Source organism: Gadus chalcogrammus, chromosome 8 (genome assembly GCF_026213295.1).
Source record: "Gadus chalcogrammus isolate NIFS_2021 chromosome 8, NIFS_Gcha_1.0, whole genome shotgun sequence".
Classification (NCBI taxonomy): Eukaryota; Metazoa; Chordata; class Actinopteri; order Gadiformes; family Gadidae; genus Gadus; species Gadus chalcogrammus.
In genome coordinates, this window is record NC_079419.1 from 19,240,741 (window position 1) to 19,267,623 (window position 26,883).

At 46.7% G+C, this 26,883-nt stretch overlaps 1 protein-coding gene across 1 annotated transcript; it reads right to left on the minus strand.

Annotated features, from left to right (window-relative positions):
- Positions 1–446: 446 nt before the first annotated feature.
- Positions 447–18,722, minus strand: LOC130388376 (P2Y purinoceptor 2-like). The gene is made up of 5 exons (XM_056597847.1): positions 18,597–18,722; positions 4,504–4,858; positions 4,005–4,173; positions 2,994–3,321; positions 447–881 (listed from the first exon to the last, which is right to left on the minus strand). The coding sequence occupies exons 2-5, from the start codon at positions 4,838–4,840 to the stop codon at positions 687–689; spliced, it is 1,029 nt and encodes a 342-aa protein (XP_056453822.1). The 5' UTR covers positions 4,841–4,858; positions 18,597–18,722; the 3' UTR covers positions 447–686.
- Positions 18,723–26,883: the final 8,161 nt, after the last annotated feature.

Here is a 26,883-nt window from a genome sequence, read left to right on the forward strand (position 1 = left end):
CAGAGCCAGACAATGATGTCGTAGTAAGCCCTCAGTCTACTCTGCATGTATTAACTGTGGCTAAACATCGACTGCACTGAAGTCATCATAACTTCATAAGTTCTCATTTTCAAATGATTATGAATACAATTATTGTTATTTGAAGCCGTGTCAGTCTTGACTGTGGGTGGTGTGTTCCTCTGTGACTGCTAGTGTCTATAATACTGTAATATTTTTGTCGACATTATCAAACGGAAGAACTTTTATTTTGAAGAGCACAGGGCAACGAAGCACACTAGCCAATAAGAGGACCCGCCCACCGACGGAAACCAGATATTGAGTGGTAAATTCGTTTTGTTAAGTAAGAACGAAAAAACGAATAAACAAATTAAGATTTTGATTTTCGTTTTTTTGACAAAACGAAAAAACGAAAAACGTCTTGTTTTCTGGTTTCTGCTTGTGTCAATTATTCCCAGAAAACAGAGCAATAAAACGTACCTTGCTCCTCCTCCCCCGCAATAAACATCCGAGTTGTTTAAACTTGAATTCTCCGTTCAAGGGGCCGAGCAGCGTCTTCTCGTCTGCCTCCATTTTGTTTCAACGCAAATGACGCACCGGGTCAAAGGGCACTGTAGAAGCGCGATTAATCTGCGTTAATTTTCTGAACCCGTTATTTTTTGTAGGATTAATTAATCGAAATTAAAGCGTTAATTGGACAGCCCTAATAAAAATCGTTCTGTAAGCCCTCTGCTGTTTTTTTTCTGTTTCTTCCTCTGCATGGTTTTACAAAAGTCTTGGCCAGCCATGAAGTAGAGGATGGGGTCCATTACGCTGTTGGCAGTGAGCATCAAACAGGTCACCTGGTAGGCTATGTAGGACGCGTCCAGCTGTTCACAGGTCATCTGATCAGGAGACACAGAAGGAAGATCCAAACAAAATGTTCTTGAACCATTTCATATGAATGAGAAGATCTTGCATTGCTCTCAGGACATTGAGAGATAGTGGCAGGTGTTGTCAATCAACAATCACCTGCCATCCTGGGAAAACGCACCATTTAATGCTGAGTTCCAGGGACACTTTTCAACCCGTAAATTACGACTTAGGCCCCGTTTACACAAAGGGAAAACGCAGATATTTCCACGCGGTTTGGCCTCTCATTTACACGTAAACGCAATTTTTTGTCACAGAAAACGATCATTTCTAAAAACTCCGGCCAAAGTGTAGATTTCTGAAAAAGCTGGTTATGTGTTGTCGTGTCAACGGGGAGAAACAGGTTTTTAGGTTCTGAAGCGTCACATTATGTCAGGAAATGCTTAACGTCATATGTTTACAGTTTTTTTGTTACAGGAAGACGCTCGTGTTATTCGTTGTTGTTGATTCTGAGGAGTCTGATTGGCTTGCATGGCTTTATCCTTCTCCCTACTAGAGTTTAGATTCTCTGCCCGAGCCCGAGCCCGACCCGACCCGATCTGACCCGCGGGCCGGGTCGGGCCAATATTTCCCATCACTATCCTCGGGCCGGGCCTTTGATCGACGAAATATTATAGGCCTTTATTACACGGGTCTTCTCAATGCCGTGGAACGCTCCGTTCACTTGCATGGGTAGTAGTCCGGTGACTTGTCAACCCCAGCGTCTTCCGTTGCTAAGCGACGTCACCGTCTTTGCAGACAAATTATTTCTCTGCTGATCAACACTAAGAATGCTGGTAACGAATAAATTGTAAAAAGACACACCATGTGAAGTTATTTTTTCGTTTTGGCAAGTAGCCGTGTAATAAGCGGGATAATGTATAGATCGTCGCCGGTCATTGTCGAAAATAAGCCCCTTCAGGGCAAGGCGGACACCTCCGCTGCGCGTCGGTCGGTGTACTCCTGCCCTGTCGGGGCTTATTTTCCCGATAATGACCGGCGTTCTATACATTATCCCTTGCATATATATTTAGCAGAGTAGGCCTAGTAACAAATGTGTACAAAGTTACATATGTATTAAAAAAAAATCTGGTTGAAATCGAGCTCGGGCTCATAATTACGGTTAATGTGTCGGGTCGGGTCGGGTCGGGCCGACAGAAAGTGCACGGGCTCAGGCCGGGTCGGGCTTTCTGGGCCCGATTCCCCGATATAAGCTCTACTACACTGCCGCCCATAGGTTTGGCATAGTTATAATGGCGCTCAACGGCGTATTTATGTGTTTTGATGTAAACGACAACTTTTTTGAAAACGATGCTGTGTGCACAGTGTTATTTTTGAAAACGGAGGGGGGAAATATTCGTTTCTATAAATTTCCTGCTACATATAAACGTGGCCTTAAAGTCACGACTTTGTAGCGTTTCAGCCAAGTCACGACAACAAACCCTTCTGCGGCTCTGTGAGCTATACTACGAACCTCGATTAGCGGGATGGCTAGGTATGTTGCGCTCAAAGCCTAGGTATGCTGTGACACAGAAGTGGCTCTGTTATAGCATCGCTATATCACCATGTGTCTAACGCTGCCAACCTAACCTGGGGGGTATTCCATCAACCAAGCTAAAGGCTGGTATTGCCGACATCTAGCGTCTCTAGTGTGAAACTAAAATTTTTCGAAGATTGACTCAAACAAGCGCTCTTCAATCCATGCGTTCTTGTGATATTGATTTCAATCAGGTTATCGCCAACAGTGAGAATCACTTAGGTCGGACTTGGCCAATGGGAATATTTTAGGTCACTTGAATTCCAATTCACATGTGAAAAAAAAGAGGCTAAACTTTTGTTGATGTTGAAATTAACTGCCCCCAGTAGACTTTCTTAAATGTGAAGTTGCATTTTCTTTTCTTATGGTGTATTTTATGTGCTTACTTTATGTGGTATCCAATATCCATTATTCAATTGTATTTTCTTCTCTTCTATTCTGCTTTATCGCGTCTCTCATGCGTCTTCACGTAGTGTCTGTAAACTTCGTCGAAAAACGACATAATGTAGATTTAAACTGACAGATCCTGTGTGTCATAATCTGATTGAAGGATAAGTGCAGCACTGACCTGCTCTCGGTGGTTATAATATAGGGATATGACAGAGAAGTACAGGCTCTTGGAGATGTGGAAGGGCAGGCAGAACATGAACGTCATCAGCACGATGATGATCATCTTCAACGCCTTCTGCTTGGTGCGGTGGGCCGCCCCGAGTCCCTGCTGGCCCTCCCCTGATCCCCAGCTGGGCTCCAGCAACTTGCGCAACATCAGGCTGTAGCACACCATCACCACCATGAAGGGCAGGACGAACATCACCACAGAGATCACGGAGCTGTAGACCAGGAAGTCATCCAGGAGCCCCCCGTCTTCTATGCAAAGAATGTCCTTGCCGTACTTCCTGGTAAACAATAGATACATTGTGGTTGGATGCAAGTGTAGCTTTCTTGGGCGTCCAAAACTACTGAGAGTTGGGTGAGATGTGCAGTGGCTATAGTAGAGGGAAGACTACTCCCCGACCAAACTGTACTGGGATCGATCTCCAATGTTATTTTACCTATGGCATCCTTGAAAGTGATGCTTAACCCTTGCTGCCGAGATATCTGTGAATTGGATAAATTGGCAAGATTCAGACGAGTTGTTTAATTCCAAATTCACATTTCCGTGTCCAGAAGGGTTGGCAGGTTAGCATTTGCTTTCCTTTAGCCACTTCTAATGACAATGTTACAGCCTAGCTCCTGCTCATGTGAGGGGAATGCATTTCATTATGTTCCATAGAGTTCCAATGTGTTCCATAATGCTAACCAGGCGAACACACTAGGCCCACGGTATTAAAAAACTCGTCTGAATCTGGGTAAGACACTGACAGGCATCTGCCAATCTACAGATATCTCTGCGTATCCCTTTAATCATTTATAACAAGGACACTGGAGGTCACTCTGGTTCGAATATTCTTGTCTGCTAATCAACCTTATAGACAGTCAAATTTTAACATGACACTCCCTTATGCCGGGCATTGCCTTCCAGTTTTTGTGTGTGTGTGTGTGTGGGGGGGGGGGGGGTTTGTGTGTGTTGCTTCCTCACTCGGTCCCGGAGAAGTAGAGAATGGGTGCCTGACTAGAGAGCACACAGGCCCACACGCCCACGGACACCAGCTTTGCGTGTCGAGTGCTGTTCCAGCTGAGGGAACGGACCGGGTAGCAGATGCCAATGAAGCGATGCAGACTGATGACGGACAGGAAAAGAATGGAGCCTGTAGGCACAGGTGGGGTGTTAACACTGCAGTATGCATTCAACCTTTTTTAACACATGATGGGATATGATAACATTCTATGCACGTGTTGAATGTGGTAATGTGTCATGTGTTGTATTTTGAGGCCACGATATTACATAGTCAACCCCTCTAGTTTTATGAGCACATCTCTGACTTGCACTTACCTTTCAAAACAGTTCTTCTGTGTTGAATTTAGCACACACTTTGTAGGATGTTAGCTACTATATCAGTTTTTGAGATGTAGTTATGTAGCCATCACAACAAAAATACTTAAAAGCCCTAATACTGTTCACTACACGTACTGCTTACCATAGTGATTGGCGTTTACGACAAAGAAGGTGATTTTGCAGAGTGGCTCGCCAAAGGGCCAGTCTTTGACCTGATGGTAGATCGCCACGGGCAGCATTAAGACAAACAGGGTGTCGCACACGGTCAGGTTCAGCATGTAGATGGTGAACGGGGTCCAGTGCTTTGTGCGGAACTTGATGAAGAATAGCACGAAGGCGTTCAGCGAGAGGCCGAATAAGAAGAGCAAAGAGAAGCTGATGGGCAGCAGCAGGTATTTGAGGACCATATTGTAGTCTCCTTTAGGACATGAGTCGCTACTGTTCTGGGTCGACCCCGCAGACTTGTTGCTAAAATGCATCCTGGTTGCTGGGGACCCCTGTAGGGAGAAAAGTGATAATCCTGTTTTATTTGGGTGTGTTTTAGAAATGTTCATTATGTCATATTTCTCTCTCATTTTGCCCAGACTACTGTAATGAACTAATGCCCTTAAATATGACTACTTTAATGCCTTTGTATATGAAATGTTTGTTTTCCTGGGTAAAGGGACATTAGCACCCCCTATCGCCTATTGAAAATTAATGCCGGAGGACGTTCCTCCCTCAGCCTCCATTGACTCCCAATCATTTCCATGGGTGAGTCGGGTGAATAGCATGGGGTTGAATGGGAGAGAGCAGGAAATTCCTCCTCTGATTGGGTGTGACTAGTGCTGGATTCGATGATTATTTTCCTTGATTCAGTTGGTGTCAGTCAGTTCGCCAAGAACGGTCGTTCAGAATCGTTCCTTAGTTCGTTCAGTCGAGTTTCCGCTAGCGGTGAATCGAAACATGGAAAGCACGGTTCTCAGCTGACAGACTCAGCTCCTCCCTCGTTCTCATTTTCAAACGATCGTGGAAGTCAGTCATCAATCAACATTACAACTTTAACCAAATGCAGCGGGATGTAGTTGATTATTGGATGTTTAACATATCAGCAAGATAATAGACTTGATTTAGCAATGATGGCGGGGGTCCCGGTAGGAGAACGAACCATGAAAGAACGAGACAGATTGACGAGACATTCAAATATTTGATAAATCTGGCATGACACAGAAAGTACATAGACAGCATGCATTTACCATTTCACTGATATTGAATCGTATTATCATAGGCTCGATCACTAAGCCTCTTCCCCCTTCACCACTCACAGTCAGTGAACGAACAGCGAGTCAGCGACTAGTGGGTCTGGAAGAAGTCAAGTCTGAGAACGAACGAGACGAACGAGAGAGAAGGATCAGTTTGGTTCGTTCTTGTTAAAGATTCGTTCATTCAAACTGATTCGGTCTCAAACGACCCATCAATAGGTGTGAGTGTGACTATGCCGCATTTCTACCGGAGGGTGCGGGTTGGTTCGGTGCGGCTTGGTTGAGTAGTGAAGGTGCAGTTCAGCGCAGCTCAGTTACGGCTCGCATTTCAAGGTCCAACCGTACCCTTACGCCTCGTGCCCACTGCACCGTCAGTCAAAGGACTCAGAAGGCCTGGCTGACAGATGGGGGATGTTTCCAGGGTCGTCAGAGCCCGAGTAGTGTCACAGTGCTTAAATTTGCATACGTGTTCTGATTGGATGACGGATCCGTCGCTGCCGGAAAAGTTGATTTTTTTTAAACTTTTTGACGGAGCCTTCAGCTCACAGATCCACAATGCATTGCACGTCCGTCCCCATTCAAAGTCAATGGGGATCAGTCAACGGACGAAGGCAGTGGGCACGAGGCGTTATGGTGGGAGTTTAAGCCGGATGGCGATAGCCGCGGCAGCTACGTTAGCATTGTGACCTCATAGCACCCCGACACAGTGTAGTCTGCTGGAAAAAGAAGAACGCGCACAATGAACAAAGATCCACAATGTAGGACGTCCAAGAAGGACGGCAAACTTTTGCGCAACATTTTCTTCAATAAACGAAGCTTTCGCTGTTGTCCAGAAATACCTTGCGGATAATGTGTTTGTTTGTATTTATCCCCGTTGCACGGAAGCGGAGGCGTGGAGACAGAGAGAGTCAGAGAGAGAGGGAAAGAGAGAGACAAAGAGAGGTGGGTCTACAGCCCTTAAGGGGTGATGGAGAAAGCTGCCTCCCCAATTCCGGACGCAAAAGTGGTCAGCTCTAGCCTGGTCCTACCAGACCATATTACTTCATTTCATTTGTACAGAAGGTCTGGAACTGCCCAATTGACAAACGTTCACTCACTTGGAGGCGGGTGTCTGTTGAAGTTTTAAAATGATTGGATCTGCCCAGTGCCACTCTGGATCTGCCATAACCAAACGCATAGCATTTGGTCATGACCGGCTCCTTCACCACTAACGGATCCAGCTGGAAAATCAAACTTTTCCCGAACCCGGTGGGGAGAAGCGCCATAACATCATGGCCATCAACAAAACTCAGCAAAGCTTGTTCTTGCTCCGGCTTTAATTGATCGATATTCGGCAGCGATCCCACAACAGACCGAATAGCTTCACTCGTATCCTTCTCCATTGTCTTCCTCTGACTACAACTGAAACTGGCGCGCAACCTCTACGTCATCATTCTCAGCCACTCCATCTCTCGCTGATTGGACAGCCAAAAATCTGGCTTCCAAGGAACCCATGCAAATGAAGCACTAGTACTGAAGTGAAATGAAAATTGAGCGGAAGTAGGTAGGTGGTCGGTGCCAGGCTAGGTCAACTCCACCCTGCTGCCCAGATGAGACTTCCACCCTGTCCTCATCCAAAGGTGGAACGCCTCAATATCCACCGCAGATAAGTTAGTTTGAAATTAGACATTCGCCAGGAATTCAAATTCACTTCAGCTTATATGTCAACATTAGACTGGTATTGACTAAATACACTTATAATTGAAACTGAACGGTAACTGATACATAACTTATGTAAGAAAAAAGGAAATGCATGAAAAGGTATATTAGTTTAGTGTGTTGCCCTGGTGTGTTGTGGTAGCCTATGTGATACTGTGAGACAAATCTAATACTGGAGGAAAGAATTTAAGTGAAATGTAAGTTTAGTTTAGTATCTTTGTAAGGAATAAGAAATTCAGAAAACATGTTCAGAAAATCTACGGTATTTAACAGATGCATGGTTAGAACATAGAATATTTTAATTGCAATCATGGAGAAGTTGGCAATGAAAGTATGATCTATCAAATAGTGTTTTATCTTATCTTATAACTTGCAAGTATAGGAAGCATGAAAAAGTAGATTATGGAAGCATATATGTAGCAAAATTCAAATGGAAATTCAATTTGCAATTCAAATGTCATTACATTATGCAATTGACAATTCATTATGCAATTTTATAATGTAATTTGTAAATACGTTATTCAAAGTGTATTTTAATATGTAAAGTGACAATGCAATCCTCAATTAAATTTGAAAAAGTTATAACAATACAAATCGAATAACATTTTGTCAAATTTTTTGAGTTCCTTTATTCAAATTGAAAAGCTATAGCGTCCCCGTGATTGCAATCCACTTCGCCACGCTCCGTGTGTTGCGATATTCAAATGACATTTCAATCCGCAAAACGAACGCTTTGCAAAAGATTTGGCAAAACGGAATCCAAAACGTTTTCCAAAACGGAATCCAAAACGTTTTCCAAAAAGTCTATATGCAAAGTGGCAAACGTATCAGCCAATCAGCGTATGGGCGGGAATTACGTCACCTCCCATTGCCTCCAAGGGTATCTCTACGGTGGGTCTCTGTTTACCACTCTGTTTACCTGTTACGGTACAGGTTACTGGGACCCAAGTGCCGGACGCAGGGAGGCGGAGACAGGATAAAGGCAAAGGAATTTATTCGTGGAGCGTTCGGGAAGTCAGGCAGGCGGGGGTCTGGTAACGGGCTGGCAATCAGGTGGTCACGGGCTAGACGGTGGACGGGTAGTCAGGCAGGCGGAGGTCAGGAACCGGGAGGGCGATCGTGCTGGAGGGGGCAAGGCGAGGATCGGGAAGTCAGGCAGGCGGGGGGGTCTGGAGCCGGGAGGGCGATCGTGCAGGTGGGGGCTAGGCGAGGATCGAGTAGTAAAGGCCGATATATGCTCTGTTTTAGACGTAACGCGTAAGCACGTAAGATACATAACCCCCCCTTGCGCGGTAAAATATCCCCCCTTAAAGGCGGCTGCATGCTTCAGCGTTGGTGTTACGTTGTTGCGCAAAATTTACTCAAAGCAATTCATGCTCCGTTTTAGGTTGCGCGTGTTGCCAAGCAATTTACCGCCAGAACAGTAGGTGGAGTAATATGTGGAGGAAAGTTTTTCGTTGAAGACGACCTCGAGAATGACGTCTTTGTCTGTGGGAGTCGTTGGTTTGTTTATGTGCCAGATCGTGTTCTCCCCATACACAGTGAATGATGGCAACAGACAGAGGAACAGTGGTGATGAAGTTGTTGATCATTGGGGTTGTATAAATGTGCATATCTCTCTACATTTTAAAACGACATAATGTGTTGGCAGCAAAGTTAACTTCACTTCAGGTTAATGCTTTTGTATATGAGCCTGCCGGGTGATACTCCAGAGAGGAAGTAGTAACCAGACCAGCAAACCAATCACAGCCTTGCAGGCTGGGCGGCTCGCGTAAAAGCTTACGTAAAAAATGACGCAAGTCTAGAAAAATCGCCCGACGCACGCAAGACGTGAGAAGTCGCGCAAGGGGGGCGCAAGGGCGCGCAAGGGCCTCTTGCGCTTGCGCTTACGCTTACGTAACCGAGCATAAACCAGCCTTAAGGCGGCTGCATGCTTCAGCGTTGGTGTTACGTTGTTGCGCAAAATTTACTCAAAGCAATTCATGCTCCCTTTTAGGTTGCGCGTGTTGCGCGTGTTGCCAAGCAATTTACCGCCAGAACAGTAGGTGGAGTAATATGTGGAGGAAAGTTTTTCGTTGAAGACGACCTCGAGAATGACGTCTTTGTCTGTGGGAGTCGTTGGTTTGTTTATGTGCCAGATCGTGTTCTCCCCATACACAGTGAATGATGGCAACAGACAGAGGAACAGGGGTGATGAAGTTGTTGATCATTGGGGTTGTATAAATGTGCATATCTCTCTACATTTTAAAACAACATAATGTGTTGGCAGCAAAGTTAACTTCACTTCAGGTTAATGCTTTTGTATATGAGCCTGCCGGGTGATACTCCAGACAGGAAGTAGTAACCAGACCAGCAAACCAATCACAGCCTTGCAGGCTGGGCGGCTCGCGTAAAAGCTTACGTAAAAAATGACGCAAGTCTAGAAAAATCGCCCGACGCACGCAAGACGTGAGAAGTCGCGCAAGGGGGGCGCAAGGGCGCGCAAGGGCCTCTTGCGCTTGCGCTTACGCTTACGTAACCGAGCATAAACCAGCCTTTACGTGCTTAAGTGCGTCGGCCAAAATTCCTGACTATGCGACTAAAACACTACGGCCCTACGCAGCTCGCAAAGACTGTGATTGGCCAGCTAACCACATCCTTTCAGGAGTCTCACATTTCCGGTTTTACAGCATAATAGCGCCATTTTTAAAAGGCCGTGACAGAAGCGAATGAAGAATTTTGAAGAAGGAGAAGAAGAAAACACAAGAACGAATTATGATAATTATAAATATAAACAAGCCAGCGATTTCCACTTCCACGCCCACAGATTCGTTCGTTGCTCCCCCTACTGTTCTGGCGGAGAATCCCCTTGCAACACGCGCAATCCTTAAGGAACCTTAAAGGAACCGTAAATCAAAACTTGTCTAAAACAAGTCCCTTGTGTAAATTACGTGCTTACGTCTCTGGGTCTAAAACGACCCTAAATCGGCCTTCAGGCAGGCGGAGGTCCGGTAGCAGGAGAACTAGAGAAGGGGAAATGGGATTACCAGAGGGACTAGGTATACGAACAGGACTTGGCAATAGAGCGGGTAGGCGATACGAAGTGTATGACGAACTGGCGCCGGCAGACTGGGGATCCCAGACAGAAATAGGGAACGTGGATTGCGGATTGCCGACAGCTGGGTTGCGGGAAGATTAATCCGTTACGCCCTGCCGCCGCTAGAGGGGGGTGTTGGACCGAGTAGCGGGACGAGGCGTAACATTACCACACTGGCGTCAAAACGTACCAGTGAGGATAAGTCGGCTATCCTATCTCCCAGAACATGCCCTCTATCAACTGCATCTGTGTCTTCAACACGATTGTTCTCCACATCATCGGCCAAACTTCGGAGCGTATCAATAATCTCCTCCATTGGTGACCCTTGACCTGACCAGAGCATGTGAGCGGAGCGGAGCGTGGAGCGGGTGGTGGAGCGGAGCGGAAGAAATAGGTTGGAGCGGGTTGGAGCGCAGAGCGGTTTTAAATTCAAAGGCCGGAGCGGGGATTTCACTCCGCTCCAGTCCGCTCCGATTTTAACTGCTTCTAGCGGCTTACATGTAGGTGGTTCACGTAGAATAGAATGGGTTTCAATGGGAGCATCCAAGCAACCTGATTGGATAAAACGCGTCACGTGAGACCCTTCCACCCCCCCCCCCGCAACACCGGCTCGTGTGCCCGCGAGAGTAGCAAGATGGAGTTTGGGAAGTACTTTGAAAATTTGAGCGGAGCGTGGAGCGATTTCGCCGGAGCGGCAGGAAATTTAAGATGAGCGCGGAGCGGTTTTGAGCGGAGCGCCCTGGCACAACGTTGAGCGGCAGAGCGAATGAGCGGACATCCTCCTGAGCGGGGAGCGGGAATTGCGCGGCGCTCCGTTCCGCTCACATGCTCTGGACCTGACGCATACAAACGTTTTTTTTTTTTAAATACATTTTATGGACAATTAGCAATAGCCTACAACAACAGCCAGGGGGTACAGAAATGGCAGACATACAAAATACAGACACAAAAAATAAAAAAGGCAGCATTAAATTAAATAAAAGTATTATAAAGAGCACACACACTAAGTGTTTTAATAGCTGTCCCATTCCTATTGCCTGGTTTCATTCTCGAACACAACAAAAAGCGGTTTCTGATTCGGGTATTTACATTTATGAATATGCCATTTAGCTAATAAAATAATAAGGTTTATAATAAAATATTGGTTTGCTTGACTAGAGGTGTAATTGAAGAAACCAAACAATACATGTTCAATACAACAAACAATTCATATTCAATACAAAAACAATACATGTTCAATACAAGACACATACGAACGTGAACAAGGAAATTATGAGTAAGTGACGTAGTTCCCGCCCAGACGCTGATTGGCTGATACGTTTGCCACTTTGCATATTGACTTTTTGGAAAACGTTTTGGATTCCGTTTTGGAAAACGTTTGGATTCCGTTTTGCCAAATCTTTTGCAAAGCGTTCGTTTTGCGGATTGAAATGTAATTTGAATATCGCAACACACGGAGCGTGGCGAAGTGGATTGCAATCACGGGGACGCTATAGCTTTTCAATTTGAACAAAGTGTTACGAGAGTGGCGTATGTGTGTGCGCGAGTGTCGTGTGTGTGTGAGTGACGTCAGCGAATGAGTCGACGAATGAGTGAACGAGCGATTGAGCGAGTGTCAGTCTAGGAGGAATTAAACAAGAACGGTTGTGTTTCCGAGTTACGTGTACTGTTGAATAAAGTACCAAACGCAGAGAATCCGTGCCCGTGTCTTCCGACCTATAAACAGACCCACTGCCGGTTATAGTGAAGGGTGTTACCCCCGAAAGGACATCGGCCCTGGAGGGAACGTCTCCCCTGTGCTCCCGGACTACGGTCTGAGAGCCAAGAAACAGGAAAGGTGTAACATTGGCGACCACGAAGGGACACTCTCACGCAAACGGAAACGCAGTGGTGAGCAAAGAATGAACGGTGAAATAAACCGGAGAAGTTAGAAGAGACAAAAGAATGAGCGGGAAGCATTGTTTACCTGATTCAGCTAAGCTAAAATGGCGGACGCTAGCCGTCGTAGCCCGTGCAATCTCGGCTACTCAAAGTCCAACCCGTTCGTAACGATAAACGACGGTGATGTGGAAGAAACCATAGACAATATGAGTGAAGGAAATACAAGTTATTATGGACTTTCTAACGTGTTCCACCGTGAAGTGGAGCCTATTAGAATGAAGCATGCGGCGGCACCATGTGAGCTCATTCAACCCAAGTTCTCAAGCTGGAACCCCTTCATTAATTCCGAAGAGGACAGCTACCGTTTTCAATGTGGTTCGGCCAACAGACCAAGTGACTTTATTCCACAACCTGCTGCTATTGCAACGCCACATTCAAATCCCTTTTCTTCGGACCAGGGGAGTTACATCCACAGCACCCCCAAGATCGGTTGCCCCCCAGCCCCCACATGCCTGTGCACCACCTGTCCTTCTTCATCAAAGGATATTAACTATGGACATTCGCCGCAGCCAGGGCACAGTCGGACTATGAAGTTAAAGAGCTCTTTTCGCAAAGGTGAGCAACCAAAGTCACATCAGCCCTCCTCCGAGAGTGAGGATGACTATGATCATCGAGAAAGAGTCCCCACTTTGAGACCCGGACAGTATGATGGCACCACACCCTGGACAGAGTTCCTGCACAGGTTTGAGAGTTGTGCTAAAGCTAACTACTGGTCCGCAAAGACAATGGCTGTCCAATTGAAGTTCTGCATGGTGGGTGCAGCCGGGGCCATCATTCACAGAAATCCCCGGTCCACCCAGTGGGACTACGTCCGCCTGGTGGAGGAGATAGTAACTGCATACGGCCCTTCCTCGCAGCATGCAGCTGCAGTAGCTATCGAGCTGAGACAGCGTGTCCGCAAACCGGGTGAGGCTCTCCATGTTTTGCGAGATGACATCTACGGGAGAGTGTCAGTAGCCTACAGCAACAGGGCTGATGCTGAACAGGACGCCATAGGAGTTGAAGTCTTTACTAATGCTCTAGGGGATGCAGAAATTGTACAAAAGCTTTTAGAGCAGCGCCCACAAACATTAGCCCAAGCCTTTGACATTGCCCATCGCTATGAAACCACGAAGCGAGCAGCATCATATGTCGCCGGTCTCATGCAATCAGGAGCTCGTGACATAGCTGAGCGCAGGCCCCGTGCTATGGTGATCAGAGAGGGAACCGACGAAGAGGAATTAAAGACAGCTACAGCGCCCCCATCAGCCATCTTTAAACCTTCGTCTTCCAGCCACAGTCACACACCATATAGAGGTAAAAGCCCCAGAGACATTAAATGGGATGAGATTCGGTGTCACAACTGTTCAGGCTTGGGTCACATGAAGAGAAATTGCCCCTCACCAAGAAATGCAACTAGGGCTCTAGCTTCAACCATGTCCCCTCAAAGCTCAAGGTCAGCTGTGCTTCACCTTAAGGCCCAGGGTCAAGAAATGAACATTCACATGATTGTGTACGAGCTAGAAGTGTGCGCTGTTTTGGACAGTGGGGCTCGGAAAAGTGTTTTTCCTCTGTGTCATTACAACGCCATTCATCCAGATGTCAGGCCTCCACTTCAGTCATCCATCGTAGAGACTCTGATCTGTGTTGGGCCTGGTGACATACCCGTGCTCGGCGAAGCTCACATCCCTGTCCAGATCAACAACCGTCAGGTGAGCGTCCTCTTCCTGGTTGCTGATATAGCTGGTGACGAAGCCCTGCTGGGCCATCCATTCCTGAGACAGGCCCAGGCACGTCTCGATTTTGGGAATCAACGGATTGTGCTGTTTGGAGAAGAGGTGCCGTATTTCGATTCCAAAAACAAACCAAAGGCGCACTCAGTGAGAGTGGCCCGGACGGTGGTGCTGGAGGCTGGGCAGGAGTTTGTGGTAAGAGGCAACATCCACCTTAAAGATCCAGTTGAAGGGGGATTGATGCTGAGCCCCACCAAAGGCTTTGTTGAAAAACACAGACTGTTAGTGGCCCGAGTTTTAGTGGAAGTTCAGCCCCATATGACCATGCCCCTCCGCATCTTCAATCCAGGCAACAGTGCCGTAACCATTAAAAAGGGGGCCATGGTGGGACTCCTCCAGCCGGTAGAGGTTCCGCAGCCTACAAACGTGGTTGCCCACAACCAGCCTGAACAGACTGTCAGCAGCCGCCCTCCAGTCCCCCAGCACCTACAGGAGCTCTATGCCCAGAGCTCTACTGAGCTTAACCAAGAGGAGCAGCTGCGGCTAGCTCAGCTGCTGTGCACCTATGAGAATGTGTTCTCCACAGGACCCACTGACCTCGGCAGGACCAGCCTGGTTCAGCATGACATCGTAACCATGCCAAGCCTCCCAGTCAAGCAACCACCACGCCGGATGGCGTTGTAGAAACAACAGGATGCTGACCAGAGAACAGCTAGCCGCGAGAACTGCTAGCCGTGGTCGACTTCACGTCACACTTTAGCCAGTATCTCCTAGGGCGGCGCTTCACGGTGCGCACCGACCACAGCAGCCTTCGGTGGCTAACAAGGATGAAGGAGCCTGAGGGACAGCTCGCCAGGTGGCTCGAGAGACTTGGCGAATACAACTTCGAGATCATCCATCGCCCTGGCCAGCTTCACGGCAACGCAGACAGCCTCTCCCGGAGACCCTGCCGTCAGTCCTGTCCTTGTAAGCTCCCCAGCCCATCTCCTCCTCAGTTGAACATCAGTCACCAGGCTGTGCAGTGCAATTTGGACTCTGACATCAACCAGGCGATGCTGAGTCCAGTGGGGGTAGAGAGACACCCAGCTCCCGCAGAAGCAAGTCTAGTGGGGGTAGACAAGGCCCTGCCAGCTGACTCTAACAACTTAAAGTCCCCCGAGAAAATATACCTGACTAAGGCAAAAGAAAATGAACTGTTTGGTGGTTGGTCCCTGGAGGAGCTGCGACAAGCCCAGGAAGACGATGCAGACATTGCACCCATCAGAACCTGGTTGGAAACCAGCGGAGAGCGTCCTGCATGGGTAACAGTCTCACCATGCAGCCCAGCCACAAAGACATATTGGAGCCAGTGGAAACGCCTCTACATCAGAAATGGAGTGCTGGTTAGACGTTTCTACTGCCTGGACGATACCCAATTCTATCCACAAGTACTGCTGCCCCGCACCTTCCGGCCAGACATCATGAGACAGATGCATGAGGGACAAGTTGGCGGACATTTTGGTGTAGAGCGCACGGTAGCTCGGCTGCAAACCCGATACTTCTGGTACAGAATGAGGGAGGACGTCGCCCTGTGGTGTAACACCTGCACCAGCTGCGCATCAAAAGCCAGGCCACGGAAAACACCACAAGCCCCCATGGGCACTGTTCGAGTCGGAGCGCCGATGGAGCGCATCGCTTTGGATATTATGGGGCCACTGAATGAGACTGGACGCCACAACAGATATGTGCTGGTAATACAGGACTATTTTACAAAATGGGTCGAAGCTTTTCCCCTACCTAACGAACAAGCTGTAACTGTAGCTGAAGTGCTCGCCTCCGAGTGGGTGTGTCGCTATGGAGCCCCGCAGACACTGCACAGCGACCAAGGCCGGAACTTCGAGTCTGAGGTGTTCCAGGAAATGTGCAAGCTGTTCGGGATCGACAAAACACACACCACACCTTTCCGTCCTCAGTCCGATGGGCAAGTTGAAAGGTTCAATGCCACTCTGCAGAAGATCCTGGCCACGACAGCCGAGCGTTGCCACTGGGATTGGGACCTCATGATTCCCTACGCTGTCATGGCCTACAGAGCAACTGGTTTCACCCCGAACTACATGTTGTTTGGCCGGGAAGTGAGTGAGCCAGTAGACCTTGTATCCGGCCTGCCGCCGGACCCTGAACCAGCTCCCTCAGCCCCTGAGTATGTCCAGCACCTTCGAGAGCGACTGGAGCTGGCGCACCAAATCACCAGAGATGCTCTCGGAGAGTCTGTGGAACGTGCAAAGAGACAATATGACAAGAACTGTTGCCGCACACATTACAATGTTGGTGATGCTGTGTGGTACCTCATCAAAGGAACAAAAAAATTCAAGAACAGAGTGAGGAAGTTCCTCCCATCTTACGAAGGGCCATTCTTCGTTCTGGGTCAGTTGGACGACCTGGTTTATCGAATCCAGAAAGGGCCAAAGACTAAAGTAAAGGTGGTTCACCACGATCAGCTAAAGCCTTATCGCTGCCGGGACCCACTGGACAATACTTGGGCCCTGGAGCAAGCCCAGAGCTGGACACCAATGGAGGTGTCACCCCCAGACGACGTAGATCCTGCTGACACTCTACTGGGTCTGCCCCAGCTCTTCTCCAACACTGATGACAGCTCCAGCTTTCCCTCATCAGATCCAGCTGTGGACATCCCTGTAGCTGCTGCTTCTCACCTTGACTCCTCTGTTCCTGTGGAGTTAAAGGACAGTGGGGGTTGTGCGGCGGTGCAGCACCCTCAGAGCCCTCGTTCTCAAAGGCCCCAGCGCAGGCGTAGACCACCGACTCAGTTTGGTGAGTGGGTGGCTCACTGAGCGCCCGGCTCACTGAGCGCCCGTGTTCATGGGCAGTTCCAGGACTTTAAGGGCAATGTTTACAATGTTTAAAAACAATAAGTTGCTTATTGCTTATGTTTTGTATTTCTCTTGGTAAAGAATATAATATATATATTAAAAAAAAGAGAAAAGAAAAGAGAACTTAAAGGTAAAAAAATATATATATATATATATATATATGTTTGATACAAAGTCAACTGTTATAGGCTCTTCCAGCTAATTGTTATTTTCTATACTTAAAAAAAAAAGAAAGAAAAACTTGACGTAATGCTTGTTGTATGCACTATGGGGTAAACTGCATTTGGTTCTGCAGGTTTGCATTTTTCTGTTAGTATTTTGAGTGATTACAGAGTACTACTATTATCCTTAAAATGCTAATTATATCTTCTACTCGTAGTCTGAACGATGGGTATTGTAATGCCTTTTCAGAATTTGTTCTGCTCAACTGTAATATGTGCACTAAACGCAACACACTGTTCAATTCTTGCCTTTGCACTACAAGCTACACTTTATCGTCATTCCTCTTAAATCGACGCCTACTAGTTATACTGCACCCTTTGAACTAGATTGAATGTGTATGGGGGCTGTATATCTGTATGGACATGTTGGTGTATTATTGTGCTGGAGTGAAAAATCTGTTTTGATTGTCATCCAGAGTGGGTGTAGTGTTACGAGAGTGGCGTATGTGTGTGCGCGAGAATGTCTGTGTGTGTGTGAGTGACGTCAGCGAATGAGTCGACGAATGAGTGAACGAGCGATTGAGCGAGTGTCAGTCTAGGAGGAATTAAACAAGACCGGTTGTGTTTCTGAGTTACGTGTACTGTTGAATAAAGTACCAAACGCAGAGAATCCGTGCCCGTGTCTTCCGACCTATAAACAGACCCACTGCCGGTTATAGTGAAGGGTGTTACCCCCGGCCCGAAAGGACATCGGCCCTGGAGGGAACGTCTCCCCTGTGCTCCCGGACTACGGTCTGAGAGCCAAGAAGCAGGAAAGGTGTAACAAAAGGAACTCAAAGAATTTGACAAAATGTTATTCTATTTGTATTGTTATAACTTTTACAAATTTAATTGAGGATTGAATTGTAACTTTGCATATAAAAATACACTTTGAATAACGTATTTACAAATTACATTATAAAATTGCATAATGAATTGTCAATTGCATAATGTAATTGCAAATTGCATTGCCATTTGAATTTTGCTACATATATGCTTCCATAGTAGATAGCCTAGACAGGTTGTTGGGAAAAAGATGAATGTTGCAATAGTGTTCATTCATCTTAGACTTAAATAATAGATTTTTTCATGCATTTCTTGTTAAAACACATTTCTGACACCTTTCAAAGTTGTAATTATGAGTGTATTAAGTCAATTCCAATCCAATGTGGACATATAAGATGAATTTAAATGTTCACATCCTTTCATGGGTCCCCAGGACCGGCCGAAACCAGTGAACTTTTCCAGGCTATCCAACCCTCAGAAACGTTAAGCGCGACTGATGATGCCCCATGCACAGCGCCTTGCTGACCACTACAACAGGGCCATATAAGCCCATGTTTCCCGAGCCAACTCCTTGCCTTCAGAGAGTCTAAGGACTGAATTTGCACAACGACAACGATTATCCAAATGTTATAACAAGAAACCGAAAGTGATCCCAATTTCCATTTCATGGCAGCCACTTTAAATTAGAACATATAGGCGTTATTTAAAACTCACCAAACAAATGTAGAACGAATTTAGAAACTGCAGCAAATGTGAATTGGAAAGCAATCCAAAGAGCAGGTTGTTAGCAAAGAGCAGGTCAAATACCAATAACCGTGTGGCCGAAAAAACGTGCGTATCTCTCGGAGGTGTCTCAAAGACTGAAGTCTCAAACTTCGCCAAGAGCGCGAGCTGTAACACGTGACGCACAGTTGGAGATGTAGAGGCTCCCAGAGTAGACGCCCCCCCCCCTCCCACACACACGCAGGAGCGCGCAGAAAAAAGGAACATTTCGCATCACTATCCGAGGATTATGCTCGGATGTAATAAAATATATATACGTCTTGTACTCACTGCAGTCACGAAATAGAGGGCAAAAAGCAATGGCCATATACAGCTAAAGAAAAATGCAGGCCTACCTTTATGCATCCATGTCAAGACAGTATTCTAGTTCGGCCATAGATTTAAGGATGTGTGTTAAGGTCAAGAATTTACGAACATTTTGGTGGATCCTATTCCTGGTTGTCCAACCAAATATTTAAACTGAATGTAGTAATAAATGCACGATACATTGCTGTAGGCTATCTGCGTGAGTGTGGATGTTTGTTCTGGTGTGGGAGTGCGTGGTGGTGTGTTTGTGCACGACGTGTAGGCATGAGTGTGTTCATGTTCGTGTGTATGCGCGAGTGTCTGTGTGCTTGCGTTTGTGTGTGTGGGGGCGGGGGTGAGTGTATTGATGTGTGTGTGCATGTGTGAGCGTGAGTGTATGTGTGCATGCGTGGGTGTGAGTGCGGGGTGTAAGTGTAAGTGTATGTGTGTAGGCATGTGCGTGAGTGTAGGCATGTGCGTGTGAGTGCGTGAGTGTGCATCTCTCCCTTCCTCTATTTCTCTGTCCATCCTATTTTTTTTCTACCTCTATGTACCTATGTATATGTATCTATCCATCCTACATCTATCAATCTAGGCCCATGTGGTCTCTGTTGCTTTATTCAGCAATTTGAACATATCCAAGATGTACCTTCATTTGCTTACCATTGGCTCCAAGATGGCTCCTGTGTGGCTCTACTATGGGCTTCCTCCTAAGCTGTTTGTTCAGAGCAAAGAAGCCTCGACTGAATTTGCTCAAAGCAACACCGACAACATTTTCCCCCCGACAGGCAGATTCTGCATATTTCATGGAAAAGTCTTCTACTTAAAATGATTACGTTATGGAACATTGTTTATACTGCCATTACATTTCACTGTACCCTTTTACAATTTCCTTTCGAAATTATATCACACAAACTTGCCTTTGCAAATAAGCTTATATTTGGCTTTATTTTCTCAGCTGCCATCTTCAATTGCATGCTTTTTTTTTTTCAGTGGCTTTGTCAACAGTTCCTCTGGTTACTGATACTGAGTAGATTTGCCTGCAACATTGATTTTACTCTACCATTGCCATCAAACTTTGGATGGCCCATTGATATGTGAAGCTTCCCAGAAAAAAATGAACTTCTCAGAGAGTGGGTTTGTAAAATCAGCTGAGATCCCGGGTTTAAATTCAAGGTAAGATTTACAAACTATCAGACCACAAACTACCACAATGTTCGATAAAAGATAGACAAATAATGGTCTTGCTAGCCAAGGACTAAAATAAGTAACGTAATACAATCTGACAAAACACGTTCCAGAATCCCCAGGAATCGTTCCCAGCTTGATTTGAATTCATGGGGTTTATTTGAATTCAAGATGGCCACTGGTAGGCTGACCAAACGTCCTCTTTTCCCCGGACATGTCCACTTTTTACGTCCCGTCCGGGGCGTCCGGGGGGGTTTTATTAATTGATGATAATGTCCGGTTTTCGGACATTATCTCGTCGCATATTTGTTTTTGCCTCGTCGCATATTTGTGTTTCTGGGTCTTTCACATAACCTACTAGTTATTATACCATATGTCCTATGGTTATTACGGCCCCTTCCAAGTTCTGGAAATGGTATCCTCCCTTACGTTTCCACCTTCTTTCCTTGCGCGAGCTGACTGGTGAAGAGAGTCTGTCATTGGGGCGGCCCGATCTCAGGGTTGCCAGAGCACGATAATTATCCTCCAAATACGACCATTTTGACCTTTGGTACTTTACTTTGCCATTTCCAATCTGGCAAAGGATTGAGCACCTTGCCGTCTTCCACTCTGTTACAACAGCACATTACATCTGCAGGCCATGCCTACGTAAATGTAAGTTCTGGACGAACTAAAGAAAATAAATATCCCATGTCGCATCGCCCCCCCCCCCCCCCCCCCCCCCCCCCGGACGAAGTGTCCTCTTTTTCACAAACTCAAATCTGGTCACCCTAGGTTATACATGAAACTCGAGGAATGAGAGCAAAAGGGTTTCAGGGGAATTTCTAATTGTGTTCATGTAATGTGCTCACCAACCAAACAGGGGTTCCCTGTTTTGTTGGTGATCATTCTGATGGTTGGATTAGCCTGCTGCCGAGCCGGGGTCTCCAGCCCATGTGCATTTGATCCGTACAGTAAGCTAGCAGCCCCAGTGAACGAGGGCTAGCGTTATAGGAGCATTTGTTTTGATTGTGATTGAAGAGTGTTCATATTTTGACCTGGGCTTCAATGAAGTATACATCAGAGGGGAATGCCCACATTTCATCGACCGCTGAACCTTTGTCGACGATTCACTCAAAATGGTATCCTCCCTCCCCCCCCCCCCCCCCCCCCCGCAGACCCAGAACGTGATGTACGACCTGGTGTCGGAGCTGCAGGAGCGCAGCGAGGAGCTGGACAAGCGCATCGGCACGCTGGAGGACAAGCTGGACACGGTGACGGGCAGCCTGCAGGCACTGCCCTGCCTCATCTCCCAAGCCATAACCCAGCAGCAGCAGGACTTCCTGGACGGCTTCGTGCACCGCTTCCGGCCCGCCTCGCTAGGCTCCGAGCGGTCCGAGCGGTCCGAGCGCTCCGAGCGGTCCGAGCGGTCGTGGACGTCAACGGCGCGGCGGCGGCGCTCGCCCTCCACCGCCCCGCACACCTCCTCCGACAGCGGGTAACACCGGCCACGCCTCGGCCAGCACCACCGCCTCCGCCACAGCACCGCCCGCCCTCCCAGAGACCCCCCCCTCCCCCCCACCCCCCGCCCAACACTCCCCCGCCCTGGCCCTGTGATGGATCCTTATGGAAACGACCCCTGACCCTTGACCCTGGATCCTGGACTCTGGGTGGGATTCTCTCCCCCCACCCCTCCTCTACAGATCTCCCTCCCGGAGTCTGCTGGGCCTGCTGGGCCTGCTGGGCCTGCTGGGCCTGCTGGGTCTGCTGGCTGTTCTGGGTCTCGGCACATCTCTGGAGCTCCGGCTCCGAGCTAACAAACAAGGAAAGACTTAATTTAAGATCACGCGCGCAAGCATGCACTGACACACACACACACACACACAAATAAATGCCTAAGCACACACACATGCACACAGACACACAGCACAGCACACAACAACTCCAAACAAACACAGAATCACATACGCGTAGACAGACGCAACAAAAAACACAACATTGAAAAAAACAAAGAAACAAAAAAATACAGAAGCTTAAGAAAATAACTTTGACAACTTTGACAAACCGAGATAAAGTAGAGATATGGTTTATGTTTTAGCCATTGTATGGCTGTCCAAGTTAGCTTTTTTGTAAAAGCCCTTGTATAGTTACAGAAGACTGAGAGTGAGTGCAGGGTCGCTGGGGTGAGAGCTGGCTGTCACACCCGAGAGCCCCCCCTGGAGTCTGGTCTGAGGGGAGGGAGGGAGAGGGAGGGAGAGGGAGGGAGAGAGAGCCTCGGCCCCATCTGGCCCCCCTCCCGTGTCCAGGGAAGGATAGAGGACCCCTGCATCCGTCCGTCCCTCCGTCCGTCCATCTGCTTATTTGGCTAGAAGGGGGAAGGGAGGTTCCATTTGAAGAAGGACCGCGCCTCGCAACGGATTCGACCCCGTGCCGCGGGCCGGGGCGGCGGCCGGGAGGCAGCGACGGGAAGAGAGCGAGAGGGCCGGCGTGCCACGCCAGGGGAGGAGGTGAGCTCCCCATCGGAACATGGAGAGAGCTGCAGTGGGATGAGTCTGGCATTACTACTGAGTAGGAAAAATTTACACAATTGCCAACTTCAAGGTTTCAGTTTCCTTGTTCTTACCAAGGGAAAGTTGAGAGCGACTATCTTTTTTAGTTACATATTGACATGTGATTTTTCAGTGCCTGAATGTATAAATAGTAGAGGGTTATTTAATTACTAATTTCAGAGCTTTTTTACGATGTTAACAGTCTGAATACAAGCATTGCATTCCTTTTTCAGATACATTCCTTTCCAAAAACTCGATGAAAAATGTCTTAATGTATCGCATAGCATTGCCTCCATCACAAACACACACACACAGTGACTCCAGACGTTTTTTGAAAAACTTTCTTTGTTTTTTGTTTTTTTTGTATTGATACTAACACATTAAAAAGGATAGGACAAAGGCAGAAAAATCGAGGGAAACAAACAAACAAAGATGGACGACTAGTAGTTTTAGTTTAGGAGTGAGTTCCTAGCTCCATGCTGCACACCTACTTACTACACGTAGTTATTTCAAAATAAATATGAAGTTTACGTTTTTAACTACCACAAATCAGAGCTTCCACTGGCCTTAAGATGGTGGCAGGGCCTGAAGGGGGATAAACGCGACGCTAGGCACCGAACCGAGTGCTAAACCATCCCCCCCCACCCCCACCCCCTCCCCCTCTGTTGCATGTCTCTGTGGAAACCAGACATGGCAGGAACAAATCAAATACATTTGGAAGTCTTGATGGTTTACATTCTGATTCAGTTTATTTTTATTATTGTGCTTGATTTGTGGCTTTTAAACTGCTATTCCGTAGTATTTTTTGTTATTTTCTATTTTTATTAGATGACTTGGATTTCTAGAGAGCCTGAGCTTGACGTCAATAAACCACACTCCCCTTAGCATTCTCCTTCTTTAGTGGTTAGCTTTCATTAGAGCGGATTGGACCCATCGGCCAAAAAAGATCTGAGTGAAGCTAGCTGAAATGATGACTTGTTGTTCGTGTTCCAGGAGGTACGAGGTCTCTGTGAATGCTGTTGTAAACATGTCGCTGTCCACCGCTTACTGTTGGAAAGACTAAAACCTCCATTTGGTGCCCAAATAAGCAATTGACTCGTGTGTACCAACTATTCTCGCCAAATGAATTTGTTCTACAATGAGGTTGTAGAACAATGAGGCTGAATATGATATGATATTTCTAGTAGCTGTTTTGGATACATAACGATAGAATAACTAATCTATTTGCCACGTTAAATGACCATAGGCAAGTTAATTAATTGACGGATGTAAGATCATGGGTGCAATAGCTTTTATTGTTATTCTTTTTAGAAACTAAATTGATAACAAGGTATAAAGCTAATTCGCTGAAAAATACTTAATTCGTGGTTCAATTTTTTTATTTGTTAATGCTATTAATGCAATGTGTTTTTTGTTTTTAAGTGTTGATGAACCTAATTGTGGAAACTTGAAGCATGTGAAATTGGCACATAATGTCATATCAGGCTAACGGTTAGCGAAAGGCTGACCTCAACTTGAATCCCCATATTCAGCTAAGTGGTTTCATTGATCAACAATGAACTCAGTCAGTAAGAAACAGTAAGTCGTCATTTTAGCAGGTTTCTACGTTTTTTAACAGCTTGTGGTCTCCTCTAGGGATCAAATGAACAAATTCCAGAACTGGCAGTTGCTAACAGGTGTTGTTGTGAATAACCCGTTGCCTCCAGTTACTCTTCAGATCTCCCCTGAAACGATAAAGAGCCAAACAGAGAGAACAAGAGACAACAGTTAACCGGTCCACGTTGAAATGGAATTGGAGGGCACAAATCTGTTCTCCATGTTAGTATATATTTTTTTTAAACAAGGAACAGGGTAAATGATGGATAATATATATAAAGAAAAAATACTTGAATCATGAACCAACCACCTGCATGGTAAACGTCTCAACCTAGTGTTTTGATAAATTCAAACTAATTTCAATTTAAAAAACATTCAAATCCAACGTGTGTTGCTCGTTGAAAATTAGGACGAAATGGGTGAATTATGGGGTGAAGCATGCTGTCGTCACAGTAGTTTATATGGTAGGCATCTTAGTAAAGAAAGTGAAATAAAGCCCTTAAGTCCCTCATGCCCCAGACAGACAAAAACATGTGAGAAGATGTTTCATTCGCCCCTAAAGCCGATGGACAGAAATAGGAGCTCAGTTCCTCTGGCTGGCCACAGGCAGCCCTGGTGAGTCAGTGGGGGAGTAGTGAAGAGAGAGTAGGAGTGAGGGAGGTGAAGGAGAGGGAGAGGGTGCCCACTACCACCGCCACCGCTACACCAGTGGTTCCATGGCAGCCAAAGAGAGCTCTTCATTTAACAACGTATTTAGTTTGTGGTGAATGGCGCCTAATCAAGCATGAGTCTTTATTCATTTTCTTCTTTTCTTCCTGGCCTTTTCTTCTCCTCCTTTCTCTTTTCAACTTGAATAAATGAAGCATGCGTTCTTACAGCCTCCCTGCCTACCCCGTCTCACCTCCTCCTCCTCTCTCCTCCACCCCGTCTCACCTCCTCCTCCTCTCTGCTCCACCCCTCTCACCTCCTCCTCCTCTCTGCTCCACCCCTCTCCTCTGAAGGGGGGTCCAATCACAATCCTCCGCCCAGGCAGTGAGTGCATCAGGTGGGCCGAGTGTGTGTGAACCGGGAGCGTCTCGGTCCGATAATGTCCCCTCACGTGACTGGTGTTAAATAGCGATATGCTCCCTCTGGTGTCTCTGTTACTGCTACATCAGGAGGGACGTTGGCCCTGTTGTAGCTCATCAGTCATCATTAGGTGACCATTAGCATCCAGTGCATGACGGGTTCCTCAGTGGAATGACCTCCAGCTGAGACCATAGAATACACTAATGGACTGAGGGAGAGGCTCCCTCTGAGGCATCCGGTGAGGACCTCCCCGTTTAGGTGGAGGGGGGGTCGAGAGGGCGGGGGAGAGAGAGAGAGAGAGAGAGAGAGAGAGAGAGAGAGAGATAGAGAGGGGGGGGGGAGCCCCAAAAGAGAGAGATAGAGAGAGAGAGAGAGAGAGAGAGAGAGAGAGAGAGAGAGAGAGAGAGAGAGAGAGAGAGAGCAATTCGATAAATAGAGAGAGGGGGAGACAGAGAGACGGGAGAGGACGAAAAGGGGAAGGCAGCACATAAGAAGACAGCCCTGGCTCATTAGGAGACAGATGTCCATCTGAGTTTCTGGGAGTGTGGAGCAGCGAGAGAGCGAGTGTCCCGTGAATATGACCTCATTGTTGATGTCACAGAACAAGCGGGACAAATGGCCGAGCACCGGGGGGCGAGGTGGGGAGACGCCGCGTTGAGCAGATATGCAGTAAAAACACCACAAAATGACCACTCTCACGTTAGGGGAGGGATGGTACAGGTTTTGTCCTAGATTCTTCTTTTCTACTAAATGAGGTATGAGTCAGGTTTCATTTCCTATCTGCCCGATTGGGTTCCTTTTCTTTCCAAATGAACTTTCTTTCCCATCCCTCCATTATCGTCACGAACAAAGAACTGCCCAAACACCATTCCAGAAAATGAAATATCAATAGTGTCCTGATATTTTTTTCCTCTTGAAAAAAAACAAACATGAATAAAAAATTAATAAAATGTATAAAAACAACACAACGACAACAACTACATGACCATTGTGAAGCGAGGGACATTCATGACGTTGGTAGTAGATACGAGATAAAAACGCACCCGAGAATCTTTTACTATCCAAAAAAAAGTAGGCTTTGAAACGTAGAGCATCAGAAGGTACTTCTGCCAAACAAACAAAAAAAATATTACAAAGTGACAAACCCCGAAACGTGAAAAAAAAGAAATGTAAAAGCATCATTGTCCTGTGTACACTGCCACATAATGTATGTAGTAGCGCTGGAATAAATCTACTTTTAAATGGATGGGGAATCGGTTTAACATGGTATGTTCTCTGTAAACTGTATGTTGTTCCTTCATTTTTGCAGGTTAACTTTTGTCCTAGCAAGGAGAGACACCAAGGTCAAATCATTAAAGACTATCTTCAGCTATGAGCACCACTTTCTCCTTTCTTTCTAGCTCACTGTCTTCGCTTTCAGTCATCCATGGGCTAGAGGTCCTTAATATCACTCACTGGCAGTTTGCACTACTCTTTAGCCCTCTTTAAAAATACATTTACAGAAAGGGATTTCAAAACTATGAGGATGGTGAAAATCGGAGTGAATGTATTCA

Excerpts from the sequence above, each read along its gene's own strand:
- LOC130388376 (XM_056597847.1), bottom strand. The coding sequence starts at position 4,840 with ATGCATTTTAGCAACAAGTCTGCGGGGTCGACCCAGAACAGTAGCGAC. Across the intron at positions 4,174-4,503 it reads CGTAAACGCCAATCACTATG|GCTCCATTCTTTTCCTGTCC; the intron begins GTAAGCAGTACG and ends CTGTGCCTACAG. Across the intron at positions 882-2,993 it reads ATTATAACCACCGAGAGCAG|ATGACCTGTGAACAGCTGGA; the intron begins GTCAGTGCTGCA and ends TCTCCTGATCAG.